This window comes from Semicossyphus pulcher, unplaced genomic scaffold, assembly GCF_022749685.1.
Source record: "Semicossyphus pulcher isolate SPU_LCO1_2020_fin unplaced genomic scaffold, fSemPul1.0.p SCAF_7, whole genome shotgun sequence".
Lineage (NCBI taxonomy): Eukaryota > Metazoa > Chordata > Actinopteri > Labriformes > Labridae > Semicossyphus > Semicossyphus pulcher.
In genome coordinates this window covers 6,397,381-6,422,258 of record NW_027211748.1, presented here as the reverse complement: position 1 = coordinate 6,422,258, position 24,878 = coordinate 6,397,381, and the positions used below count along the sequence as shown (strand labels likewise).

At 41.8% G+C, this 24,878-nt stretch overlaps 1 protein-coding gene across 3 annotated transcripts; it reads right to left on the bottom strand.

The window, feature by feature from the left end:
* Positions 1–226: 226 nt before the first annotated feature.
* tbl1xr1b (TBL1X/Y related 1b) lies at positions 227–24,323 on the bottom strand. Of its 3 annotated transcripts, none has more exons than XM_069685022.1 (16): positions 24,241–24,323; positions 22,102–22,168; positions 17,257–17,360; positions 16,945–17,090; positions 16,559–16,778; positions 13,118–13,250; positions 9,802–9,943; positions 9,356–9,419; positions 9,172–9,269; positions 7,693–7,753; positions 7,166–7,287; positions 6,828–6,902; positions 6,545–6,672; positions 4,048–4,213; positions 3,825–3,926; positions 227–755 (listed from the first exon to the last, which is right to left on the bottom strand). In XM_069685022.1, exons 3-16 carry the CDS (start codon positions 17,312–17,314, stop codon positions 729–731), a joined length of 1,542 nt encoding a protein of 513 aa, XP_069541123.1. In that variant the 5' UTR covers positions 17,315–17,360; positions 22,102–22,168; positions 24,241–24,323; the 3' UTR covers positions 227–728. The 3 variants fall into 3 exon arrangements, with proteins under 3 accessions (XP_069541123.1, XP_069541125.1, XP_069541124.1); XM_069685024.1 differs by lacking the exon at positions 24,241–24,323 and adding an exon at positions 23,801–23,949; XM_069685023.1 differs by lacking the exon at positions 24,241–24,323 and adding an exon at positions 23,805–23,949.
* Between the last annotated feature and the right edge of the window lie 555 nt (positions 24,324–24,878).

Genomic DNA, 24,878 nt, shown 5'->3' with positions numbered 1-24,878 from the left:
TGATTAACTGCTTTATACTTTGTTAAAAAAAATGGCAAGAATTGAACAAATCTATCGGATAAAAATAGAGTTGCCATAATTCTGAACCATTTCATCTTCTGAGCTGTACATCTGCTTTTTTAAAATCCTAACGAGTGCTGAGAGGTGGATGAATAGACTCCCAATGAACAGCTTTAACACCCATCCTATAAGACAAACACCCCCCCTCCCTCCCATCTCTCCCACCCAACATGTAATATAAAACCCACAGAGATCAGTAAAATCCTAATTCAAAACAACAATGTCCACAGGACACCAGATGCTGACATATGCAATATGCACACACCAACAGAAAACACACATCTGCAGAATCGTGGTACAAAGGATCAGAAGAGGAAAGCGAGACGACTCCTGGTGTTTTGGTTTGTGTGTGATGGGTCCAACGAGTTTGTACAGTGTGACAACAGAGACGTGTGTTTTCCTGCAGGTCTGTGAAAGCAACACACGTGTCCAAACACACCTGTTGTATGTCTGACGCATGTGCATAAGAGCTGTGTGTAGAGATGGTGTGGTCCTCGTGTGTACAGATGGAGCGGGGGGTGGAGGGGGATGGTGAGCGCTCCATTTGGCTCTAACGGCGGGCCATGGCATCTGACGGGACTACAGCAGTGTGGCGGACAGGCAGGGGCAGTCAGTCATTTTGGCTATGTACACATTCGTAGTCGGTCCATGGCTCCCCCAGTCATGTGTCATTTCCTCAGGTCTAATACACAAACCTGTGAAAACAGGAAGCAGTCAGACACAGTCAGTTCAGTTCAACACAGTAACCTGAGATCTGAGTCCCTTTGACAGAAAGTTACATCCAGGTTTCTTTGACATATATCTGGTATCAGTTACTTAAAATGAAACTAAAAACAAAATATTGATCTTGTGTCTTCTTCCCCTGTAAGTCACGTGAAATTCTTCCTTAAGTTCTTTGAAATGCTAGTATGATCAACAGGCAGAGGATGCTGGGTCGAGCACAAAGACTACAGCCTTGTTGTTGAAAATGTGTTTAAAAAGCAGGGAAAAACAAGACTGTGGAGAGCCATAATTAATTCTGTGACTTGTTCAGGTCAAACTACTTAGTGGTCAAAGACTTAAACATTTAAAAACCTGCTTTGTTTTGTACACAGGTGAGGAAATTGGACGAAACCCTTTGAGTTTACGTTGCAGTAAGAGCAGCAGAAAAAGTCACTCCATCTCCTGCTGAGTTGTATCACTGTGTTTCATACACTAATGGTTTGTGTTAGGGAGGTAACGGTAGACAAACGTCACAGTTTGGTACGTATTTAAGCCTGGGGATCAGCGCTCAGAACGTGTTTGGTACGAAGGGGAAAATAATTTTAAAAAGTAGAAAGTAAAACTTATGTTTTTAAAAAAAAACAAAGAAATAGGGCTGGGTTTAAAAAATTGATTTTAAACATGCCCGGACTCGTTTACTGCACCTACTATGGAGACATCAGTGATCGCTGACGGACTCTTTTGGTTGTGTGTCCCTCCATGAATATGTAAGTTAGTTTGGCACTGATGTTTATGTTACTCTCTGTTAGCGTCGGCTTTAGCTGCGAGTGTATTTTCGGCATGTTGTTATACAGTATGCCTTTTTCCGTCTCTTAGCCTCGTGTGGTTTTGTTGTTCACGCTATGAGATCTTGTGGCCAAATCTCGAGCAAGCTGAACCCCAGTTCGTTTAATCAAAACCATGAGCCAGATGTTCAGACTACAAATCTGAAACTGGAAAAAAGCTCATAAGCTGTCCAATTCATAATCAATTGTTAATATTGTGTTGACTGCTGTGTGTGTGTCATGTCAAGTACATGATGTAACTTATTTGGGGTCAATTGTTATTGTAAACATTTCGCACCAGGTTAGAGGTGCATCGATATTGTAACTGAAACACCCCTAAACAAATCGATATCGAATCGGAAATCGAATTGAGAAGAATTGAGCATGCACTCTGTCCTCATTGGGAACAATTGAAAAAAGACGCTGGTGCTCAGAAAAAGGAGTTATGTGGATACGCGGCCTAATGCTGTTAATAAAAAATCCTTATAATAATACCTGCCCACTAGCAGCTTGTGCTCGTTTCGACAGTGCAGGTCCACAAGTGAAGGCACAATGTAACGGGTGTTGATTGTGTGCCTAAAGCCTTTATCTTTACTCTCTTAGTGTGGTTAAATATGCTCATGATAAACACTGTAGCATTGATCTTTGCTTTGGCACGGTCTGAATCTGCAGCGACAGGCTGTTGTAATGCCGTGCTGAAAATAACTCCCCTCCTCTCTGTTTTTGTCTCTGTCCACTTACTGAGGAGATCCCACTTTAAATAACACAGACAGACCCCTCGAGTTGAACAATGTTGGCACACAGTTCTTCCATTTGGCTTTAACTAACCAGGAAACTTTAACGCTTGCGTACAGTGGATCTAAATGTCACAGGAGGATCCTCCAGCTCTAGTCTTTCATTTGTGTTTGTCCTCAGAGACAGCACTGCTACATGAGTTTAGCTAACCTGGCTTATCCTGCTTAGCGAACTAGCATGCTACAGCTTAATGACAACAACTGGTGCATTGCTAAAACTTTCTAAGAAGAATTTTAGTTCAATGCTTTGGAGACAGAACTGTGACCCAGGACAATGTGTTGTGGATTTGGTCTCTGTTTGTGAGAGCTCTAGAACATGTTTAAACAGAAACCAACAAACCACAGATCTCGGGTCACACCTCAACAACGTTTCTGAAAGTATTCACACGTGGTTGCTTCCTCCTTTTTTATAATTTCATTATGACACAATAATACACATCCCTGCACATACTTTACAGCTATTTTATATCAGTTTTTTCTATAATATTGTTTTATATCTATATTTACTATCTTCACTTCATTCTATTTGAGTTTCTCGACAGTACAACTACTGCTGTTGGCTTGCTTCTTTGTATGTGACTACTTCCTGATTCTGATTAACTTCAAACATGCTCAGCCTCTATCAGTTTAGCAGTGAAGCATCAGTGAACGGTGATGTTCAGGTTTCAGGCAACTTGCTGACTTGTCTCCAAACTACCTACTCGTGTCTTGAGTTCCGACTGGTGTGATAATGTGATATGAAACTTTGTTTGATCATGAAGCCTGACGCTCCTCTACAGCTCTGTGTGTGTGAAGTATATTTAGACGCCGTCTCTCCCTCTTGTCGGTTCGGGATTGTGATGTAGTGTCCTTACTGAATTAATACGGACACGATCTGTCCGTAGTCACGTACACACGACACACTCCTCTGGTCTGACCGATAAACCTCTTTTTCAGATTCAACACATCCTGTCAGTTATGAACAGCTTGTAGACAATTCAGTGTGAGAGCAGTAACTTATTTTTCAGACACTAATGGCTCCATCTAGTGTTCACTTAAAGCATTGCAAGATCCATTGTTGCATCATCGCATCATTTTTGAGCCTTTGTTTCAAACTCACGGCTCAGTTCAAGGTCCCACAGTCACCACAGCTGTGCTCCATCATTGTAGGTCAGAACTTCTGCACAACGTTGCTCAACACACTACTGCCCACATTTGTCAACATCTCTCATGTGACTGTGTAAAACAAGGATGCCACAAGATGCCACAACCACGTTTGACCTCAGTGTCGACCCTGATTCTAACCAGAGCTGATTAATGGAGTCGGTTCACCCGGGTCAAACCTTTAATACACAGACTTCCTGGGTCAGCAGTCTGGTGTGGAGTTGTTCAGAGGCTGAAGCATGTGCTACAGTCAGTAATGATTATGATGAGTGTGATGAGGCGTTCAGGCGGGACAACTCACCGATCCATCTGACGCGCTGGCTCCTACTTTGTCCCCTGTGGCGTTCCAGCACACCTCGAAGATCCCTCCTGTCCCCCGGTAGCTGTGAACTAAAGCACCCGTCTGCAGAAACACACAAACCATGTCAGGCAGCATCTATGTATTTATGCCAACTTTGTACAAATATAATGGCTTATAAAAATGACAGCTAATGTGGTTATAATTTGAAAGTATTATCCCAGACCTGTGTGTTCCAGATGTGGACGCACTTATCGAAGGAGCCGCTGGCGAGGTGCCTGCCGTCAGGGCTGAAGGCCACGCTGTAGACGGGCTCCTGGTGGCGCGTCAGTGTGTGGATACACACGCCGCGCTCCACGTCCCACAGACGCACCGTTGAGTCAAAAGATGCGCTGGATAGAGGAGACGAGAAGTGGTCAGTGTATGACGCCTTAATATAATTTACATCAGCTGGACCGCTCTGAGTACCTGGACCTTATGAATCATGTCTGTGCATGTCTACAAGAAAAACCTTTTTTCCTGTCTTCTAATCAGAGATAATGTCTTTAAAGAGAAACATACATCAGTTTCATTCAGTTTAGTAGGAACCTTCTTATGACACTGGCCCTTTATACGGAGATTCAGCAACAGCACCGTAATGAAGCTGTGCAGTTACCCTGCTTTGTACTTTTACACCGAACCCAATCTTGGAACCTATCAGCCTCCAGGAGCTACAGCTAACTTAATGGGGCTTCTGGCGTAGCCAGCGGTTAGCCATAAAGGACTTCCAACCAAGACTTCCTTTATTGACTAGCAAATGGAGACGTGAGAATGGAGCTAGAGTTGAGATACGACTTCTAAGAACAGATTGTTAGCTGAACTTGAATGCAGATGTCTGTTTATAGAGATGAATAAAAAGTTCAATTGTCCTCTGACCACCGCCATTGGGAGCCAGGATGGCATCATGGCGGATTGCGTTCGCCCCTTTTGCTCTCCACATGAACTGTTCTTCCTGCATGCAACCAACGCCTGTTGACACGTGGTAAGAGAAGTATAACAGGCTGTGTTAAAGGGGCTACTGAGACAAACTGTCTTTCTGTTATATATGGTGGATGGCATTGTTAGTTTTTAAACTCTGCTCAGACACTTTAAGTTTCAGGGTTGTTTAGGAGGAAAGTCCACTCTGATCTCCTCGACTTTGTTATTTCCTCAGGGTCAGTTAAGCCACTGTGGCATCCTTCACAGGTGCGTCTGAAAAGCATTCAGGCTGCATTTGTGGTGACTCACTGGTAGGAGAAAAAAACTTGTGCAAGTGAGGCAGAATTTGCTCTGCAGATAAAGTCAAGCTTCTTCTTGTGTCCAACCTGATTATTATAAGAGCAGCAGCACTGAGGTCAGTGTCAAATGTTTTATTGATGAAGTTCTATCAAGGAATTGGACTGCTCCCAAAATCCGACCTGCAGAGTCGTAGAGGACGAGTCATTAAAAATTCAGCAATTCAGATTTATGGAGATAATCACTACACCCTGAAATCTCTATAGAATCAGAAAGAAGCTGCAGATGTGTTGTTTCCCAAAGATAAGAATTTAAGCTTTTAACACACAATGTGAATCATCTTCCCTGTGTAGATACCAAACTAACATTATGCACATAAACCAGGGCTGATTGATACTAGAAAAAAAATGATTCCTGTGATATACACTGAAATTTATGTACCAGGTTATTTGATTTCGCAAGAGGCATTTCATGAGAGTTGAAACAGAGAACAACACGTGCATCGCTCCCTTTAGCTGTCTGAATATCTGTTGGAAGTCTGGGAGCTTTCTAATGAGGTGAGCATCAGCAAATCATCAACTTCAGATAAGCCCAGAGACACTTTTAGAGGAGGACACCTGCATGATTAATCATGGCATGACGGATGATCTCACCATCCATGAAACAGACACAGTAAACCAATCATCGCAGCCCCATTCAAGGCCACAGAGCTGAGAGGCCTCACAAAGAGGGCATACAACCTGCACCAACCTGCAGACAATCTGTAATGAACTTTAGGTTCATAAGGGACAACCATTCACCATGAACTTTTGTTCTACTTGGGACAATTTACACATCAGCCACACCTCTGTGACATAAGGGAGACACACAAGCAGAAGAGATAGTTGGTGTAACACCTACACCCTCTGCTCAGAGGGTAAATATCAGAACAGACACATATTAAGGCTTTACCTTCACAAGAAATTATTCTCGCAAAAACAGTGTTAAATAAGCTCTTCAATAACAGCTGTTTCCCTTGGCCTCTCCCTGGTGAGTACATGATCCTTATAGCATTCTCCCATGACCATTGAGGTTGTTTATACATGACAGTCAGGCTGCACAGAGAAAGGCGGCAGGATCGGATTAAGAGATCTCTGGTTAAAATAACTTTTACACTTCAGACTTCTGACAATATAATCTATTAATGTTACATAATTCAGTCAGTTCTCTGTGTGCTCTGGTGATGAAATAAACTTGTAATGTTTTATCAGACGTTCTTTTCTTCTAGATAAGTCATGGAGCATGAGAACCTTGCATGGTTTTCTTCTGTATCAAGCACAAAAAAAGGATTGCATAATATATTTTTTTCTTTTAGCTTACTTTACATTTCATGTCATGCAATAAAGACTATTGTATATGCACACATGGTAATTTCATTGCTAAAACAAGTTACAGAACAGGGAGAACATGGGGCTGCTTCGTGGTCTCACCTGGCCAGCATGAGGTTGGCGTTAGGGTTGTTGGTCCCGGGGCCCGTTGGGCTCCACTTGATGGTGTAGATTTCTTTACTGTGGGCCTGGAGGTCATGGACACATGAGTCCTGCTTCATACTCCAGATCTGTGCAAGAAAGAATGAAGTGAGCTGTTAGTATGGCTTTTATCACACAGTACATGAACACATTCAATCAGGATTTTGCAAGATTAAGACCAACTTTTGTGGTTTTCTAAGCTACTTAGTGCCATCCACTACAACTGCATGTTACGTGAACTGACCTTCAGTGTCATGTCATCTGAGCAGGAGGCCAGCAGGCTGCCTGTGGGATCCCACTTGATGGCGTTCACCTCGTTCTACAGTGAACAAGATGAGTGTTAGAAAACAAAACAAGAGCACAGCATTCGTTTACTTATGTACATGTAAATCAATGGGCCTAATAGGAATAATGTACATTGATACTTTTCAACCACTATTCATCACAGTAAGTTATGACGAAGCTGTGAAGTGAATCAGAGCCAGAATGAACATAGCTATTCCACAATACTTGAAGAAACAGTGTTCATTTGGCCAGCCGAGGGTTTCTATTTCCCTCCCTGTCACAGGAGTCCTGTCTCACCGTGTGTCCCTGGAAGGTCTTGACAGGTCTGTCCTGACCGAGCTTACACACATGGATGCACATGTCTGTGCTGCAGGAGGCGAACGTGTTGTTGCTCTGCCAGTCCACATCCAGAGCAGGAGCTGTTGGGAGGCAGAGAGAGAGTTTAGGGCTGAAGCAGTGAGGTTTGTCGACAGAACGAGAGGAGAGAAGATAACATAAACATAGTCTGAATTTAAATTCATTATTTTATTGTCTAAATATAGATTTCTTATTGCATTATTTATCTGATAATAATCTATAACAATACTCTGAGCTTAGTTAGTTGTTGAACAAAAACCTAGTCTGCCACTTTCACAACAAAGCAAACAATGTCTTGCAAAATGTCTAAAGATAAGCTGAGTAGACAAAGATATCAATTTCAGTGTGTGAAAATATGATTTCCTTATCGTCTCACTAGAGTTCAGCAAAAGGTAACATCTGCCTGAAAACAAAGACTCTTGAATGAGAAGTTATGTGGAACAATGCAGCTGACTTCTCGCACTCACCCGAGTGGAAAGGAAACTGCTGTTTTGCTTCTCCCGTGTGGGCGTCCCAAATAATTGTGGTCTGTGAGAAAGAGGAGGCTTTCGTTATTTATACAACACTAGTACCTTTCACCTTAGTAATCAATGAAAACATATATAATCTTATTGACAGAAAACTCAGTTGATGTACACAAATTGCGAGGGAGGTATACAGGTAATTAATGCATCATACACATCACAGGCCTTTTTACACCTCCAAGAAAGTTGGGCTTTAACATGCAAGCTGAAGGTGACACTGTGTCTGTCATTACACTTCTGTACACTAGATGGCAATGTTGAACAATTTATAGAATGTGTTGTCACTTTATCTACCGGACATAATCAGGAGCATGATTATGGGATTTTTGATACAGAGGACAGCAATTAATATCTACACACAGCCGTCTGTTGTGTACCTGCATGTCGTCCATGTTCATTGCCTTTACCTTTCCTACTATTGTTAATGGATAAAGACTAGTTTAATATTTCTTTTATGTATCATAAAACAACCAATCTATCCACAACATTTGAGCTTTACACTTTAGCTGTGTGAATATTCAAAATCAACCCATGAAAGGTTTAATTTTCCAGTGACAATCAAGTGTTTAACATTGTCAACATCTCCATGTGGTGTTTTTCATGTGCTACAAGACATATCAGGGACAACATCAGCACTGACTGGCAATGACTCCATGTCTGGGCCTGTCTGCTTTCAAACTGCAGTGAACGACACGTTTTCAGATTGGCTGGTTTGAGACGTCACAAACCTAAGGAGCCAATCCTGTTAATGGACGGGGTGACGCTATGCAGATCATTATGTGTAACCTATGGCAACCACTTCAGCGATGCACGAGCCAGCTTTAAGCTGTTTCAACAAATTGCCACTAAACAATGGCAGAGACGTGTTTTGTTTTTGGCTGTTATTTTACCAAAGGAGAAACGCGGCACATAGTGGGCGGGGAGTATGCAGATTAGGGAATTTTTAATGAGGGAGAGAATATTTCAAGCAGAGCATTTTCTATGTCTTAAAACATGACTGGAGCTGCTTTTTAAAGCAGCTTTATTTCAGTTTTAAAGGCAACAATTACCTTAAAGATGCTAAAACGACCCACATAGCTGAGTGGTAATGTTTTATTCCAACTTTAAAATGAAAAAATATGGATTTTTGTAGCTTAAACATCCAACAAAATGGTTGCAGCAAAAGTAGGTTTACATAAGAAAAAGTCGCATTACACATTTAAAGAAGAGTCTCACCCCACCCATCAAGCTGATATCACAGCTGGCATCACCCCTCACTGTGTCACAGCCCACCCTAACACCTTGTTTCCATGAAAACTATGTGACATTTTAAGGAAACTCTGAATAAGGAATAAGCTGCAATGCTCACAAGGTCATCCCAGAGGCATTTATTCAACGTATTCAACTTTAAAATCCAGAGCTGAAAAAAAATCAATGTCTTACCTTGTCTACACCAGCACTGAGGATGAAGTTGCCTTTCTTATTCCACTTGAGTGCAAATATGGGACCTTTATGCTGACCTAAAGTACTGGCCAGGTTGCCTGAAAAATACAGAAAAGACCCACATTAGAAAGAGAGCAGGAACATTTCAGCATCCATTCAACGCAATAATGCAGCAGAATCTCACCATCTTTTGTCCAGATTCTAGCAAAGCCATCATATGAGCCTGTAGCTAGCAATGTTCCCTCGCTCTGAAAGAAAGAGAGAGAAGAGTTTCGTTAATTTGTAGAAGCATTTAATCTTTCTCTGCTTCATTTGCACATAGCGACATATATATTTTAACCAGATGTTACAGGTTAATTACAGGGCTCACATCAGGAAGGAAGTAGTTAAAGATTGATAAATATTTGTGCTGAATTGGCGTTGTTCTGGCTTGTACTACTTGCAGAACTGTTTGCAGCTGAGCGGCATAAACGACCTTTGACCCCCGTGGGAGTGACTCGCCCACATATGTATCAGTTGGAAGGAATGCCGTTAGCAGAAGTAGTGGTATCTCACACACAGCTAGATTAAATTACTAAAATCTGCACACACAATCTTCACACAATCACACATGCACACACACAGACTCACATTCCAGTCTAGTGAGGTGACGTCTTTGTTGCTGGGTACGTCCTGGCCTCCTTCCCGTATGCAGTGCCTCAGAACCAGCTGCGTGGATCCGCCTGTGCTGTTCTCACTCAGGTTCCAGATCCGTGCTGTCGAGTCTCCGGACCTGCACAAGCCAACACAAACACAGAAGATCCCACATGAGACACGTAACACAGCTTTGATTCTTAAAATCAGCTCTGAAAAAGGTTTGAAACTGACCATCGCTGCTCTTGAGGAGGGTTGTGGTTTGAAAGCATTAAATTGAACCTGAACCGAGTATCAAATCCAAACTTTTTTAAAACCCTATCAAACCTTTTTCACATCATCTGTTGAGGTAAAAGGAGAAACATGTTTTACAAGCACAGAACTCATTAACTTTTACGTGGGCTGTGTGGATATTTGCCCCTCATGCAGCTCCTCTTAAATTAAAGGACTGCGGCACTAGAAACTGCATTTTTCTCCATTTTCATTTGGAGAGGTGTGCCCTTGATGGGAGCAGTACTGTTGAATATAAAGTATGTCCATGCACACTCACCTCTGTCTGCGTGGCTGTGTGTAAACGAGCACCTAATTGTGGCTTTGGGCAAGAAAAAGTTTAATGATATTTTAGAAAGATAATAAGACTCTTTGTGGTCCTTGATTTTGTTTTATTTAAATTACTTCTTCTGGCTGACAAAGACTTTAATTAGTGGATTATGACTCAACTTCTAATTATAGCTTTGATTAAGGGCAATTCATCTCTATTTACAGATTCTACATAGAAATGTAGAATCTGTAGGCAGGGGCGTGGATTTTTGGTACGGAAAGTGCAGGCTGTGGCGTATTCAGGAAAAACAGTCCGTGAGGAGAACAAAAGCAGGCGGAATGTAATCCGCCGTCATGACATCTCGGCTCCCATCAGCGGCTATCTGACAATGATTTAGTTTCTTATTAATCTCTATAAAAAGACAGCTGCAGTTCAGCTAACAATCCGGTCTACATCAAAATTCAACTTAAGACAAATTCCCTTGACGCTGTGTCACGAAAGCTTTTAGATTTCCTGACTTCCTCGAATGTATCAGAAATGATCGATCCGACCTCCGTTCAACAAACGAGCATTTTAGAAGTAGTTTTACAAATCTGAATCCTGATGTTGTAATTTCGGTAAAGGTGAGACCTGTTACTTAAAGAAAATCACAAGAAAAATTGTTTCTTTTTTGGGTTCATACTGCTGCAGTTAGCCAGAGTGCAGCCTCTGTGTAACTTACTTTTAACAGTGAAACTGAGACTCACCAGGAACAGATGAACGGGCGCTTCTCGGGGGGATTAAATGAACTGTCACCAAGAAACGACGCTGTTTATTTTGCTGACATATCTGGAAGGAAGATTTTCACTTCGCTTTTGATCTAAACACACGGTTGCTTGTCAAGTTGTGAAGTGGACTGTAAATAATGCAGCGCACGGAAAAGGAAGTCTTAGCTGGAAGTCCTTGTCGCTAACCACTGGTTAAACTGGACACGCCCGACATGTTCACTGTTGTCCCCAGAGGCTGTATCGTCGTCAGACGATAGCCGATGGGTTCTGAGATTGAGAGGCAAAGAACTTATCACACAAATTCACATATAAAAAATTCAGAATGTAATTCGAGGTTAGACAATGTAAAGCGGTTTGATCTGACGCAGAATGAGCTGTAAAAGGCAAACACGCTGGTGCTTCTTGACAAACATACGGTACAGATGTAGAGGTAATCTTATGACATCATTGGTGGTTACAAATACAGGATTTGTTTAATTTGGGGACTACCAAAGTGGTGCATTTTGCTTACTATGACCTTAAAGTTCAATGACATGCAGTATTTGTGGTTTGACCCAATTATGTAAAAGGTTTGTAGTGCTAACAGAACCCAACCCTACTCCTGGGCCATCTGTCTGGTTTAGTGCAACAGCTTAAGATGGTAGAACTGCACCAAACATCGGTCACAAGTCCAACATTAAACAAGCCAATTAATGTGTAAAACTATAAGGCCATATTCACCAGTCAACATAATTCTGAGGCAGTCCTGTTGCTCAAATGATGCATCATAGAATCTGGGTTTCATTGCTGAGTCATCTGTTGTATTTTGCGGACAATAATCCGTTAATTATGAGTTGTTACTGGAAAATCCCTCACATTTCCAGCATTAAAGATGTAAAAATGTGAATAATATTTTGCTCTTTAATAAACACAACATGTTAACAGATTCCTCTGCATCTGGAGAGGGATAATTACCCATGAGGAACAATGACATTAGTCAACAAATATTTGTTTAGCATCATTGAGGAAGACTGATGAAAACAAGATTACTCTCCTAAAATCCTCAGGTTTTTTCCAAACAAAACCATTTTTAACCCTTTATTTTAAAAATCAGTCAGCAGAACAATAAAAGATCTCTTTAGGGTCATTAAGTAAAGCCACTCTGGGCCACAAACAGGACCAGAGGGACTAATAACAACTAGGGATGGGCATTTCCAGTAATCTCAATATTCGAGTAATGTAATTACCTTATGAACGAGTAATCAAGTACTCGCAAATTACATATTTTTTTACCGTAAAAAAAACATTTTCTAATACATTTTTTTCAGTCTCGTAGATGTTGTCCGGCGTGATGGTGGCTTGTGCTCCCGCTCAACTAACTCCATCAGCTCACGGAAGCCTTCTCCTTACACAACACTTAATGGGAGCATATCTCCAGTCAGTTATTAGCAGGCTAATCTTCTCTACTTTGGTATCATTACAACGACGTGTGCTAAAAGGGCTAGCAAATGATGTGATGCGAGAATGTCTGTGGTCTGTCTCCGCTGGCTTCTCCTTGTGCTTTAAGCACATGTGGTTAAGCATCGAACTAGTATTTCTATAGTGTAACAGCACACATCTTGCACAGCGTGTTACCGTCATCTTTTTTGTCAAAGTACCAGACATCACTTTTCCTGGTCACGGCTGACATGGTGCATGTAAGCTAACTGAGTAAACTAAAACTACTATAGCCGAAAACAACGCATGTGCAGGTGTGCGAGTAGTGTAACGTTACTCGAATAATGACATCAACAACGAGTACTTGAGTACTCATCCCCATCATGAATAACAACAGCTGCTTTTCAGATCATTATGGTATTCATATCTAATATAAAAAAGTGTGTAAGATGACTTATTTTGATTTAACACATTAATGCATTACTCAACAAGACTGTCCCAGTAAGAATGACACTTTTTAATGCTACTTGAAACTTTGCATGACCAGGGGTAATGATGAGGAAGAGAGGGATGACGTGGAGGTACTGACCCTGAGGCGAGGAGGTCGTTCACTGGGTTCCAGGCACAGATAAAAACTTCTGACTCGTGGCCCCTCAGGACCATGGCTTTACTCTGGGGGATCTCCACGTCCCTGTCCACCTCCATCATCTCAGAGTGGTGATCTACAGAGAGGAAAGAGAAATGAAACCTTTAACTCAACAGTATTCATTAACCTTTGTCATAATGCTGAGAAGGTTTGAAGGATACAACTGGAACGTTCAAGGGTAAACAGGATATATAGGATTTGATAAATAACTGCTGCTTATGAAATAGTCTGCTTTTAAAACATATTACCAATGTTTTCCCACACAAAGATTTTAGTGGGTGGACCAGAACAGCATATTAACAATCACACAAGCTAAAATCCATTTTAACGATAGCAGAGATTCACAAGGAGGGTCTGACATCATCTAATTTCCTACGAACCAGACCAGCCCCACAGCAGTGCCCGAGTACGTCACCGTCTGATCTTGTTAATTTAAACAGAATGGCCACACCAGCGCTCCTCGACAAGACTCAAGTAAACTGTGCTGAACTGAGTGAACAGCAGCCTGAACAGCTGACAGCTGTGGATTTAAAAAGCAAGCTGTGCTGCTGTTGAACAACCAACAGTGTTCTTACCCAACCACCACCGAGACACCGAGCCCATGAAACCTAAAGTCAGTGAGACTCAGCTATAGCCTGTGAGGACCTCAATCTTCCGCTCAGCAGCTCTCTATAATTTGATTCTGGGGCCCGGTGTGTTTCTGTGATTAAAACTTGTTGGGAAAAGAATGAGGTTTAGAGGGAATACAACCAGATCACAATTTTACTTTGACAAAATGGGGAAACACATGTGAGGGTGTGAGAAAACACACCAGAGCAGCCTTACGTAATGAAAAGCAAGCCACAGACATTTACAAAACAAAATCCCAGAGTTGTACTGCAGCTGTCGTGAGAGAGGCAAATAGCCCCAACACACACAGGCACAGGCACACACACATGCACACGCACACGCACAAGCTCTTTTCACACTGCCAGTTCATGGCGGGATTATTATGCCTCTGTTACGTTCTGTCTTCTATGTAGAACGCAAGTACTCAGAATGGTGGCGCGAAGTCGTTTCGCCTCTGAACCGCATCGGAGGTAGTAACAGAGGCGAAATGGCGTCTGTGTAAACAGCGGAGGCGGCAGGGCAGAACAACACTGTGTGTGTGTACGTGAAGCACGCACTGTTTGTTTACACCTCACGCATGTTTTGCTTCCACAACGCTGGAAGGCGATTTAAAAACACACACTGGGGGGGCTTTATGCCGGCGTTACATGGTCCAATGTAGAATGACAAAGGCTGAATGAGGACGGAGCTTCGTTAAGGCGCTGGTGCAGAACCGTGGTGTAAAAAGGGCTACTGTTACACAGAGGTGGTTAAGCTTTAACACAATGCAAAAGAAGGGCATATCTGTCTTGCACTCCACCCATCATATTCAATTTAATTATATTATATATCATTACAAAATGTTAATGAGACAGAAGTTAATGACAAAGTTTTCATTTTAGCGATCATGGCTAACATTGTCGTGTCCACTGCAGTTGTCCACTACTCCAAACACAATTTTATCAGTACCAGTCAAATCAGTGGATGACAAAAAAAAGATAGTAGCAGAGGTGAAAGAGCGTCTGTGTAAATGGCAGAGCCAGGCTAGCTGTTTTTGTTTCCAGTCATTGTGCTAAGCTACGCTAATCAACTGTTGGCACGTAGCTTCATATTCAGCGTACAGAAGAGATTGGTTTCAATCCTTTCATGTGTTTCTTGACGAGAAAGCAAAAAGGCATATTGCCTAAACTGTTGAACCAACAGTACTGCGTGTGATATTTTCGGTTTATCAGCAGATGTCAAAGAATTCCCTGCCCTCACTTTCAAGTGACAACATTTTTATTTATGATTAAGATTTAACATCTCATGTTAAATAACCGCATGTATTACCTGTCTCATGTGTGTGTTGTATAGGTGCGGTTGCATCCTTGGAAGTTGCTGCATGGTGTGATAGTCACAGAATAAGCTGTATTGCTTGCGCTGTTTGTTTACACGTCGCGCCTCTTTTGCCTATGCAACATCATAATGATGTGTAAAATCACACACAGGGACAGCAATACTACACTGTTGTGTAGATCAGTTTAAGTTTAGTTAGCAAATGTCGGCTGACATATCCAACTGAGTGTCGAGAAAAACAATGAATAACTGATGTAAAGAAATGAATCCAGGTAAGTAATGGCAGCGGGGGATGATACAAAAAAAATTAATCTCATTAATGACAGGCTTTGTAATTAATTAATCGCAATTAATCGCATATATCAATGATTTCTGTAAGAAGCACATCACATGTAGATTTATTCTGGATGACCCTCTTTCGAGATGTTATGTCTCACTTCCACACTTTAATTGTTCTCTCTTCTTCACCTTAATAACTTTTGATTCACAATCTACTTTAATCTGATCTCTTTGCTTTGCTTCCGTCCCACACACCTGCACCTGCTCTCTGCACAGCTGCTGGCCCCGCCCCCTATTTTATGTCTGTCTCTCTGTCTGCTGTGTTGACTCTCTTCATCAGCAGTCTGTTTAATTAAGTCACACAAGTTAAATATTTTCTCTCGCAATTCAGTTCTCACAGCACGTGAGCCGCATGTGCACGAGGGACTTTATTAATGACGTAGCGATCAAAACGATCAATCAATCATTTCCAAATGACATCTGCACCTTTTTGTAAGCTTTATAAACAGCGACAATCAGTGCATTTACAGTAGGGACATATGGAGATACACAATAGGATTGTTTACATCACGTAACAGAACTGCATATGATTGCGTGTGGACAGAGAGCGTCCGATGTCGGACCCTCTTTTGCCGTTAGAACACTGTGTCAGGAGTAAACTGGCCCAGTAAACCGAGTAAACCGCTGTTGTTTACTTGGTTGCCATGACTTCATGTGTGAATGACGTCCTGTGACTCCTGTCACTGTTTTAGTGCTCTTCCTCAACAAGGAGAGCGGGCCTACGACCGTTCGTTTGGAGAGGACATCTCTGCGGAGTCGTTTAATTGCAACTTCAGGACATGTTATAGATGTATAGATTATATAGAATTCTGAAGCAGTGGCAGCAATAATTTTGCCGCTGCAACATGTATGAAGCGGAAACACTGCAGTTGCAATATACTGAAGTCACAATGCCCCTCTCCTCATGTGGGATAATTTAACATAACAACTGTCTGCAGCATGTATTAAAATTCCTATCCCTGATGAAATAAATCATGGCCAATCAAGTTCCAGATTAAAAAGGTGGATCTTAAACAGCTTCACATTATGTCAATGAAATGTGTTTTCACCCAAGCACAAGAAATCTCATCTGATTGTTGAGAAGCAGATTCAAACACTGTTTGCAACCATGAGCTAGCTTACTGGCTAAGGCGTGGGATCCATTTTCCTCTCCATTGGCGGCTCCCTCCCCGTTCTTGGTGCTCCCCTGGGGACCTGTGCTGCTGCCACTTCCTGCTGCCGCCTGCTGCTGCTGGGCCAGCTTGTCCCTGTAGGCCTGCTGCCTGGTCTGGACAACATCTGGCATCACAGCATCGATCAGAGACAGCGACTCGATGGGCCGCCCGTCAAATAAGGTCCCATCCTGCAGAGACAACATGCAGATTTGTATTTTCACATTGTTCTCCAAATTATTCAGCAAAATGTATAAACCAAGATAGAAAACTTGGCGCTGAATGTGCAGCTCTTCTTGCCAGTATATTGTAAAGTTACACTCATGAGTAGATGGTGCTTTAAAGAAAGAGTCTGACCTCATTGATGCTGACTTCAGCCTCCACATACTGCAGGCCCTTCTGGATGATGGAGATGAGGGCAGCAGGGGGCACCAGGGCTCCATTGATGTTGGACTGGCTGATGTGGCTCTCTATGCCAAAGGTGAATGCTGAGTGGGAGAAGCCTGGAGGAGGCACGGGTAATTTGCAAAGTAGGATGAAGTTATAATTCAATCAATGGGAGTCAAGAGAAGCACTGATAACATAACATTTTGCATCATGTTTGTAAAGTAGCAAAAAGTTCACACTTCAAAGAGGCGTTCATTCTAAAATGATCTCTGTTAGACTTACCTGACTCTTGCAGGTATCTGTAAACCAGGAAATTGACCTCATCACTGCTTATGCTCATTTTGAGACCTGGTGATTAAACCATTGGGTCAACACAGGATAGGAGCCTGTAAAGGAAACCACACATCAGCCTTGTTTAAGAGTTGGTAGTATTCAACATTGTAGAACTGCATTGAAAGGATGTTTGAGTATTATCTTTATCACTCAAATGCATTAACATCCCACAGACGCATTAATGGATAGTAAAGGAAGATGACATGCAGGGGCACTGAGCCAGGTGTTAAAGAGAGCTGTCACAGACACACAGGATGGTGTTACACTACGAGCTAACGACGTAGCTGATTACCAAACTGGCACACGCAATGAAAACCGAGAAGAGGAAGAGGTTAAAGAAACATCACCTTGCTTGACCTACATCTTGCAACTTCCAAACAGAGAAGTAGGCAAACTGTGATCTTTCATTCGATAAATAATAACGCTCAGTTCCTTTCTGCTTGCGTCGGCTGCAGAAGCCTCCTGGCTCCAGGCAGGACACCAGTTTCCATTCATTAACCTACAACTGGAAATAATTACCAGCATGTTCATGAGGCCTCAAACGTCTGGAATAGCAGGGCTTTAAACCTCAGCAATAACAGATCCTACAGTGCTTATGCCGAGCTCCATATTTCTCTGTGCAGAACCCTCACTGTTTAAACAGGGCTGTAGAAATAAACAAGGGGTCTGGACGGGGGACAAAACTTCTACTGTTTCCATCATGCCAGCCCGTTGAAAAAGTCAACAAGCCTCCTGCCGCATCCCAGCGGCTCAGATCCAAGACCAACTGAACAAGAGGCCTGGAATCTGGTAGAAGCCCTTCAGCTATCCTAACAAGGTGGTCAGAAAGTCCTCAGAGCTCATGTTTCTAACTGAAGCACACAACTCCAGAATGCAGCCATTTTTTTCTTTTTTTTTTTTAAATCAGAATATTTCACACAAGACTTCTTAACAATGAAAGCCACAATAAATGAAAATCACTCAGCATGATTTCAACAAAACACATGCTTTTCCCACAGCACCAGTAACATACTCCTGCTTTTACAGAGCATGGTGGGTTTTTACATTACATTTTATTTAAACAGGCTTCAACATTAACCATGGCCACAAATAGTTACTCTGTGGCCACAAAATATAACATGTAGGTTGCCTGCTGTAGCCAAACAGTTTCATCCCCTTACAGAAAGCCTTCGTTGACGCAACATCAACATTAAAGTTCAACAAGCATCACTATTCACTTGCACCAGCATTATGCTCCGTCTCTTGAACTGCTGCAGCAGAGAAAGACCTTGGTATGATGGAACATTGAGCCACTGTAGCAAACACATTCATAGAACACTTCTTGTTATGTTGCCGTTTTGTTTACTTCTGGGCTTTTAGATGTTGATTTTTTAATATTATTTCCAGCACCACTGATTAGCTCTTGCTAGCACTACAACTGAATGGGGTAACACAATGGTAAATGAGCCTATGGCCCACTGATGAAAGCCTTTGCATTTGCAGTGTTATGGACTGGGTGTCTGGTGCAACTTTCACGGAAAGTGGTGCCCTTTTCCAGTCTCTGCAAGTGTTGTGAGTAAACAGTAATCTACTGTGGCTGAACAAACAAAGAAAAGATGGATGACTAAAGATACAACTTTAAAAATAAGTGACAATCCAAAGAAAAAGAAAAAAATTCAACGCTCAGATGAAGGCAAACTCCTTTTAAAAAAATAGCCCGTCAGCGAGGAAAGATCAAGAGTTACAACCGGAGCCCACCGTGTACATCAAACATGCGACACTGTCAGGATATCTGGGAAGTGTGCTATCACAATTACCGTTTATCGCCATAGGTGCCACCAAAGAGAATGAAACTGAGATCTTCGAGATTACATCTTTAATAAAATGTAAACTTTTTTACAAGCACAATCCTTGGAGGGCGGTGCCAAGGAGGGATCGAGAGAGCATGTATTTAGAAGATGCACGTGTGGGGTGGGGTATGAAAAAAGTAAATTATTGAAATCCATTATTTATTTTTTTCGGTTAATGTCATAATTTATTGATTTATTATTTTATTTATTTATCATTTAAAGTTGCAGTTAAGTAAGGCGGTGTAAATGTATGTAGAACCGCCTTTCGTATTGTTTTTACATTCAGTTTACATCTGGAGCAGTGCTTAAATCATAAACGTCTACCCCTCTTCAAAGTCTCAGTGTGGTTATGGTGCGCTGCAAGCATGTTGATATATCTGACTCTCGTATGTTTTGAAAGGCTGTCGGTAAATGTCATCACCACACAGGTGACGCAGGAGCAGTGAACGGGGTCAGAGCTCACTTACAGGAATAGGTCGACCTACTCATCTGGCTGACATAACGTCCAATATTTTACTGTTTATGAACATCGGCACTGATTCAGAGCTCAATAACAAGCACATACACAGCAGTATGTACATCATTTTGCTTTCAAAGAGACAAACAATGGCTTATAGATGCAGTAGTTGCACGTGCAAAAGGCATAGCCCCACCTTACTGAATCATGTAAGCTCACAATTGTAGATGTGATAAGACTTTGAGTAAAAGTTGTATAAAATATAAAAGAATATTTAAACTCCTAAAGATTCAGTGCTACTAAGTGGCAGTCTCTATATCTAAGACAGGCTTAAGCAGATAGAGAGAGAGCACATTAAAGACATTAAACTCATTGACACCAGTCTCACATTACCACAAGTCCAGACCACATTTGAACTGTGCCAACGCAGGTCTCACACTCAGTGTGCCTGCATTCCTTGGACAGATAACAGACTGAAAACGAGGCTTGCTACTATGTTGTAAATGAGGCAAAACTCAATTGTTTTTGAAATTTGTACAAAAACGTCGAGTATCGTACTATACTATCGTCGAGTAAACTCTTGCAGCAGAAGCATTCTGCTGTTCTTAATGAGCATTAGTTTTTTGTTCCTGGTTAGTTTCCATGCAATCGATGGCCTTGCTCTATTCATAGGTTCTCCTTTTTCCCTTTCAGCCACCCACTTACAACCAGGATTCAACCTTAAACAAGTCACAATGATTGATTCTTGGTTAAAAGGACCACCCATCACCAAACATTTCTAGATAGTTGAAGAAGTAAAAACAAATGAGTCAACAAAAAATCCACCCAAGACAACCCAACACTCTGGACCTACAATATACTGTAGGTGTCCATTGAAAGCAGCTATTTGATTCATAAATGTTAGAAAAACATCCCTCCACACTCTTCACAAAAAAATGTTTTGACCTTGAGCACTGTACACAAATTTGGCATTGGAGCCACCACACTGAAAATCTCAGAACTCATCAGCTATCATCTGACAAAGACTTGAGGAGTAACGGTCAATATTTCTGGGCTTCTGGTGTAGCCAGCAATGAGACACAAGAGCTGACTTGGGGAAGACAGATTATATCAATGACCGTGCTGTTAACTGCACTCATATGAAGATGTCAGTTAAAAGAATAAATAGCTATTGTCAGATGATAGTTGATGAGTTCCTGGATTGAATTGTGGCCAATGCACTCCGCCTCTTCAGCTCTCCACTCTAGCCCCTTTTACACTCCCAGTTCAGGGGAGGATTATTACAATTCTGTTCTGTTTCGCCTTCAATGTAAAACGCACGGAGGCAGAATGGTGGGACGAAGTTGTTCCCCCTCTGAACCGGCATCGGAGGTAGTAACAGAGGTGAGCCGGTAGGGCGGAACAGCTCTGTGTGTGTGTGTATGGGAAGAACGCGCTGCTTGTTTACACCTTGCGCACATTTTGCTACAATGCTGGAAAGCTGCGTAAGGACACACACTGGGGCGGCTTTCTGCTTGCGTGGCTTGGCCCAATGTAAAATGACAAAGGCGGCATGACAGCGCTGTGGCAGAACTGCAATGTAACAAGACTAGGTCAAAACCTAGTATGTGGATGACCGTATCAGGTCAATGTGCGCTTTTGGGGGCAATGTGTTACAAGGACTGTCCTTATGAGGCCGATGACAACGTGTTTGAAAGCAGGTGCGCGCTGCAGACGTAGGTGAGGACAGCGGACGAGCAGCAGAGGAGCAGCCCCGCCTACTCCCCGAACAAAGTATCCAGAGCGCTATAGAGAGAGAGTCCCCTCAGTGGAGGTCCAATACGCTCCATCATACGCCATTGCGATGTCGCAAATCTCTCTCTCTCTCTCTCTCTCTCTCTCTCTCTCTCTCTCTCTCTCTCTCTCTCTAAAAGTACCGTCACACAGTCAGTCCCTCACATACAGACCCATGTGTAGGGCTGACCCCGGCGGTCAGCCAAAAAGGGCAACAGTTTTTATGCAAACAACCAAAGACCACTAAGTGGTGGACCATACTACTTTGAAAAGAAACGGACAACAGAACACTTTCAAAAAATCGCATTGCATACAGGTTCTGAACACGTAGTTTCTGTTTGCAGACATTAGCAGCCTGATAAAGAAACTCAGAGCAACCTCATGATCAAGAGACAACAATTAAACACCACCTGTCTTGTGTGGCTTCATTCTGATACCAGTGGGTTAAATTCTTACGATGACCACACTCTCTCCAAATGAAGTCACAACAACCAGTGCTCCTACATATAACCTATGCTTTGTTTATTTATTACAAGCAAGCCGACAGTTCTAAAGATAGACAACAACCAGGTAAACAAATGGGTTAGGTTTGTTAGGCCATTTATGAGTAAGCATCTTTTGTTAAATTAGGAGAGTCATTCAGCATGCAGCCAGAGAAACAGGCATAAAAAAATCTATACATGTGGAAAAAAAACACAATGAAAAGGTGTGACATTAAAAAGTGAGGTACCATACCCATGTGATCACGATGTCTTCAGATGTGCATCATAGCGCTGTGGTCCTCAGCAAGAACTCCCAGCTCCTGAGAGGAAGGTAAGAAATTGAATGAACATTTCACAAATCCTAAAATATACTCCAGGTACATCAGAATCACATCTTCCTTGTGTAAATGATAAAGGTAGCACTCATATTAATGTGGAAACTAGCCTGTACTGAAATCGTTCAAAAATAAAGTCAATATTGTGAAAAATTGCATCCTTATCAAAACATTATATACAGGTGTCCTTTTCTTGATTTTGGATACTTTAACCACTCCTACAATATACTGCAGTTTTGTAAAGCCCAAACTTCCATGGAGCGCCCACTTTTTATACATAACTATGTGTTTAATATTTGGTTACACAGCACAGAAATGTTCCTGCCAATTATTCATATCTATATCACGTGGATATCGTCTCTTTATCAGTGCTGTGATAAATTACAGTTTTATTAGATAGGACATTTTAGTAGCTGATTTTAACAGAGTGGGTGAAAAGGCAGCCAGAGGAAAGTGTTATGACAAAGGGGTGTGTCACCAAACAAATGACAGAAACTGGGTCAGTAATGTAATAAGCCATAACAGTCAGAGGACATTTGTGCTTAGCACAGTGAAACTAACCCTGAAGGATATCAATTAAAGGGAAAGCAGTGGCACTGGATCATTATCTGTTGATTGTTTAAGCTCACATTTAATCTGTAGCTGCATTCAATTGCTTAATTCAGATATCTTTTGTCACCATTTCAAAAGAAAAGTTGTTCAAATGACTCTTGAGTTTGGTCCTGTTGCCCCTCAGGCCATATTTTTTACATGCATGTTATATCACCACGACAATCTGCCGGTTTCGAAATTGGCAAAAAAGCATGGCAAACTACTTGAGGAAATACACTGCCCATACCCCCGGCGCACACGGTAGTGACTGAATGGGCTGAACGAACTACAGCGAGTACATTAAATGAAACACAGTTTGAGACAAGTGGTCACCTGCCCCAGTTTGTGCAGATAAATAACTCAAAATGTATTTCCCAAATGTAAGATAAATCTAATACAAATGTCCCTTCTGTACATGAACAGCTGCACTGTAACTTTGAAATTAACAATAAAATAACTCAAATTCTATAATGTGTAGGTGGACTGACAATTGTCCACATGTCATGGGGTCACTAAGTGAATAATGGGAGTACATAGGGGCGGTTGTAATGTAATATTTTAAAAACGTTGCACGTGCATTTCCGACCTATTTGTAATTACATATCCAACGTATGCAATATGAAACTTTCTTCTTTGAAGTGCATTTAAACGAGGTGCCCACCCAGCACTGCCATGAGCTAAATAACGTTAGCTCAAAAGCTAACATGCGACTTAACATTAGTTTTGCCTCGGCGGCGGCTGTACCCGTCACCACACATGCCAGCCAGGCAAGGCGGTCTAAGATTTCGTTAATTTGATGCAGGTCACCAACAGTTAGCTGCAATGTGGGTCACCGTTGTCTTAAATTTGAACTACAGCAAGTGATTACAGTTACGCAAATTTGGCTTTTAAAAAAATAGCATTTATGAAGAGTGCCGTTAAATCATCAGCTTGCTATCACTGTAAACCTGCTAACAGGCTAGCTAGTTAGCTAGGTGGCTAACACTAGCATGCTATGCTAATGACAGTGTTGCTATTATCTCGTACCTACTTGGATAAAACCTTTCAAATGACGATATCTTCCACAGCTCGTGTTTTCGAGTCAGACCATGATATCTCTATTTTTTTTAAAAGATAATTTTCGCACATACATAAACTATCGTGAGGTTATAATATTTAAACTGAAGCCAGGCGGTAACGGCCAGCAACGGCTTCAGACATTCGACACAGTGGAGTGACCTGACATGCAGAAATGAGCTGCTGCCTGTAACTACTGTTGTTTCAAAGCGCTACTCTGAAGCTCAGTGTAACGATTAACCCGTGACTACGGTATGTACAATATATTCACCGTCTCCTCGATCGAGTGTCAAAGTTGGCAGGTTAATATATTTAAGAATACCAGCTAGAAATATATATTTATCAACACCCCTATAATACATGTCAAACACGCTTTACAATGATATTTCAACGCTATATCGATAACTAACCTATTTTCCAAAAGCATCAAAAAACAGCTCGTGAATTGTTATAGCTGACAGCCGTCCTCAAGCGTTGAATCAGTATTAGCTCCTGGTCCGTTTGACAGATTCACATCAAAATGGAGCCACATTTCCTCGTTGAAACCGACCAATGAGGTGTAACAGAAAAAAAAAATGCCGAGGCCTCTGGAAGTTTGTCCCGCAGCCAAGTACCAGTCATAACAACTGTGTCCTCGCCCATCCCCCACTACACCTCTTTTTCGCTTGTCTGGTCATCACTCGCCATGGATTAATGACACCCCACCCCCTATCCTTTGCTCAGTCATTCAGACTGGGAAAGTCAACAACAAGCTTACATCATCATTGCAATGTGTGTTTTACACAGATTTTTTTTTTTTTTAGATGTATAATCTATAATCATATTAATTTACTCAGTATGTCCAAGGAATATGATAGCCTCCATGTATTCATCATGTTTCTATATTATTTAAGATGTATGCAATATAAAGGATTTGCTTGAATATAAATGAAGCGCTGACCTTCAAAATACAGAATAATGTGTTTTATATCACAACTTACAACAGCAATTAACTGCTGTCCCCATTTAAGTGCCTGCACTGTCTCAGCCTTTTCCAATGCAAGATGAC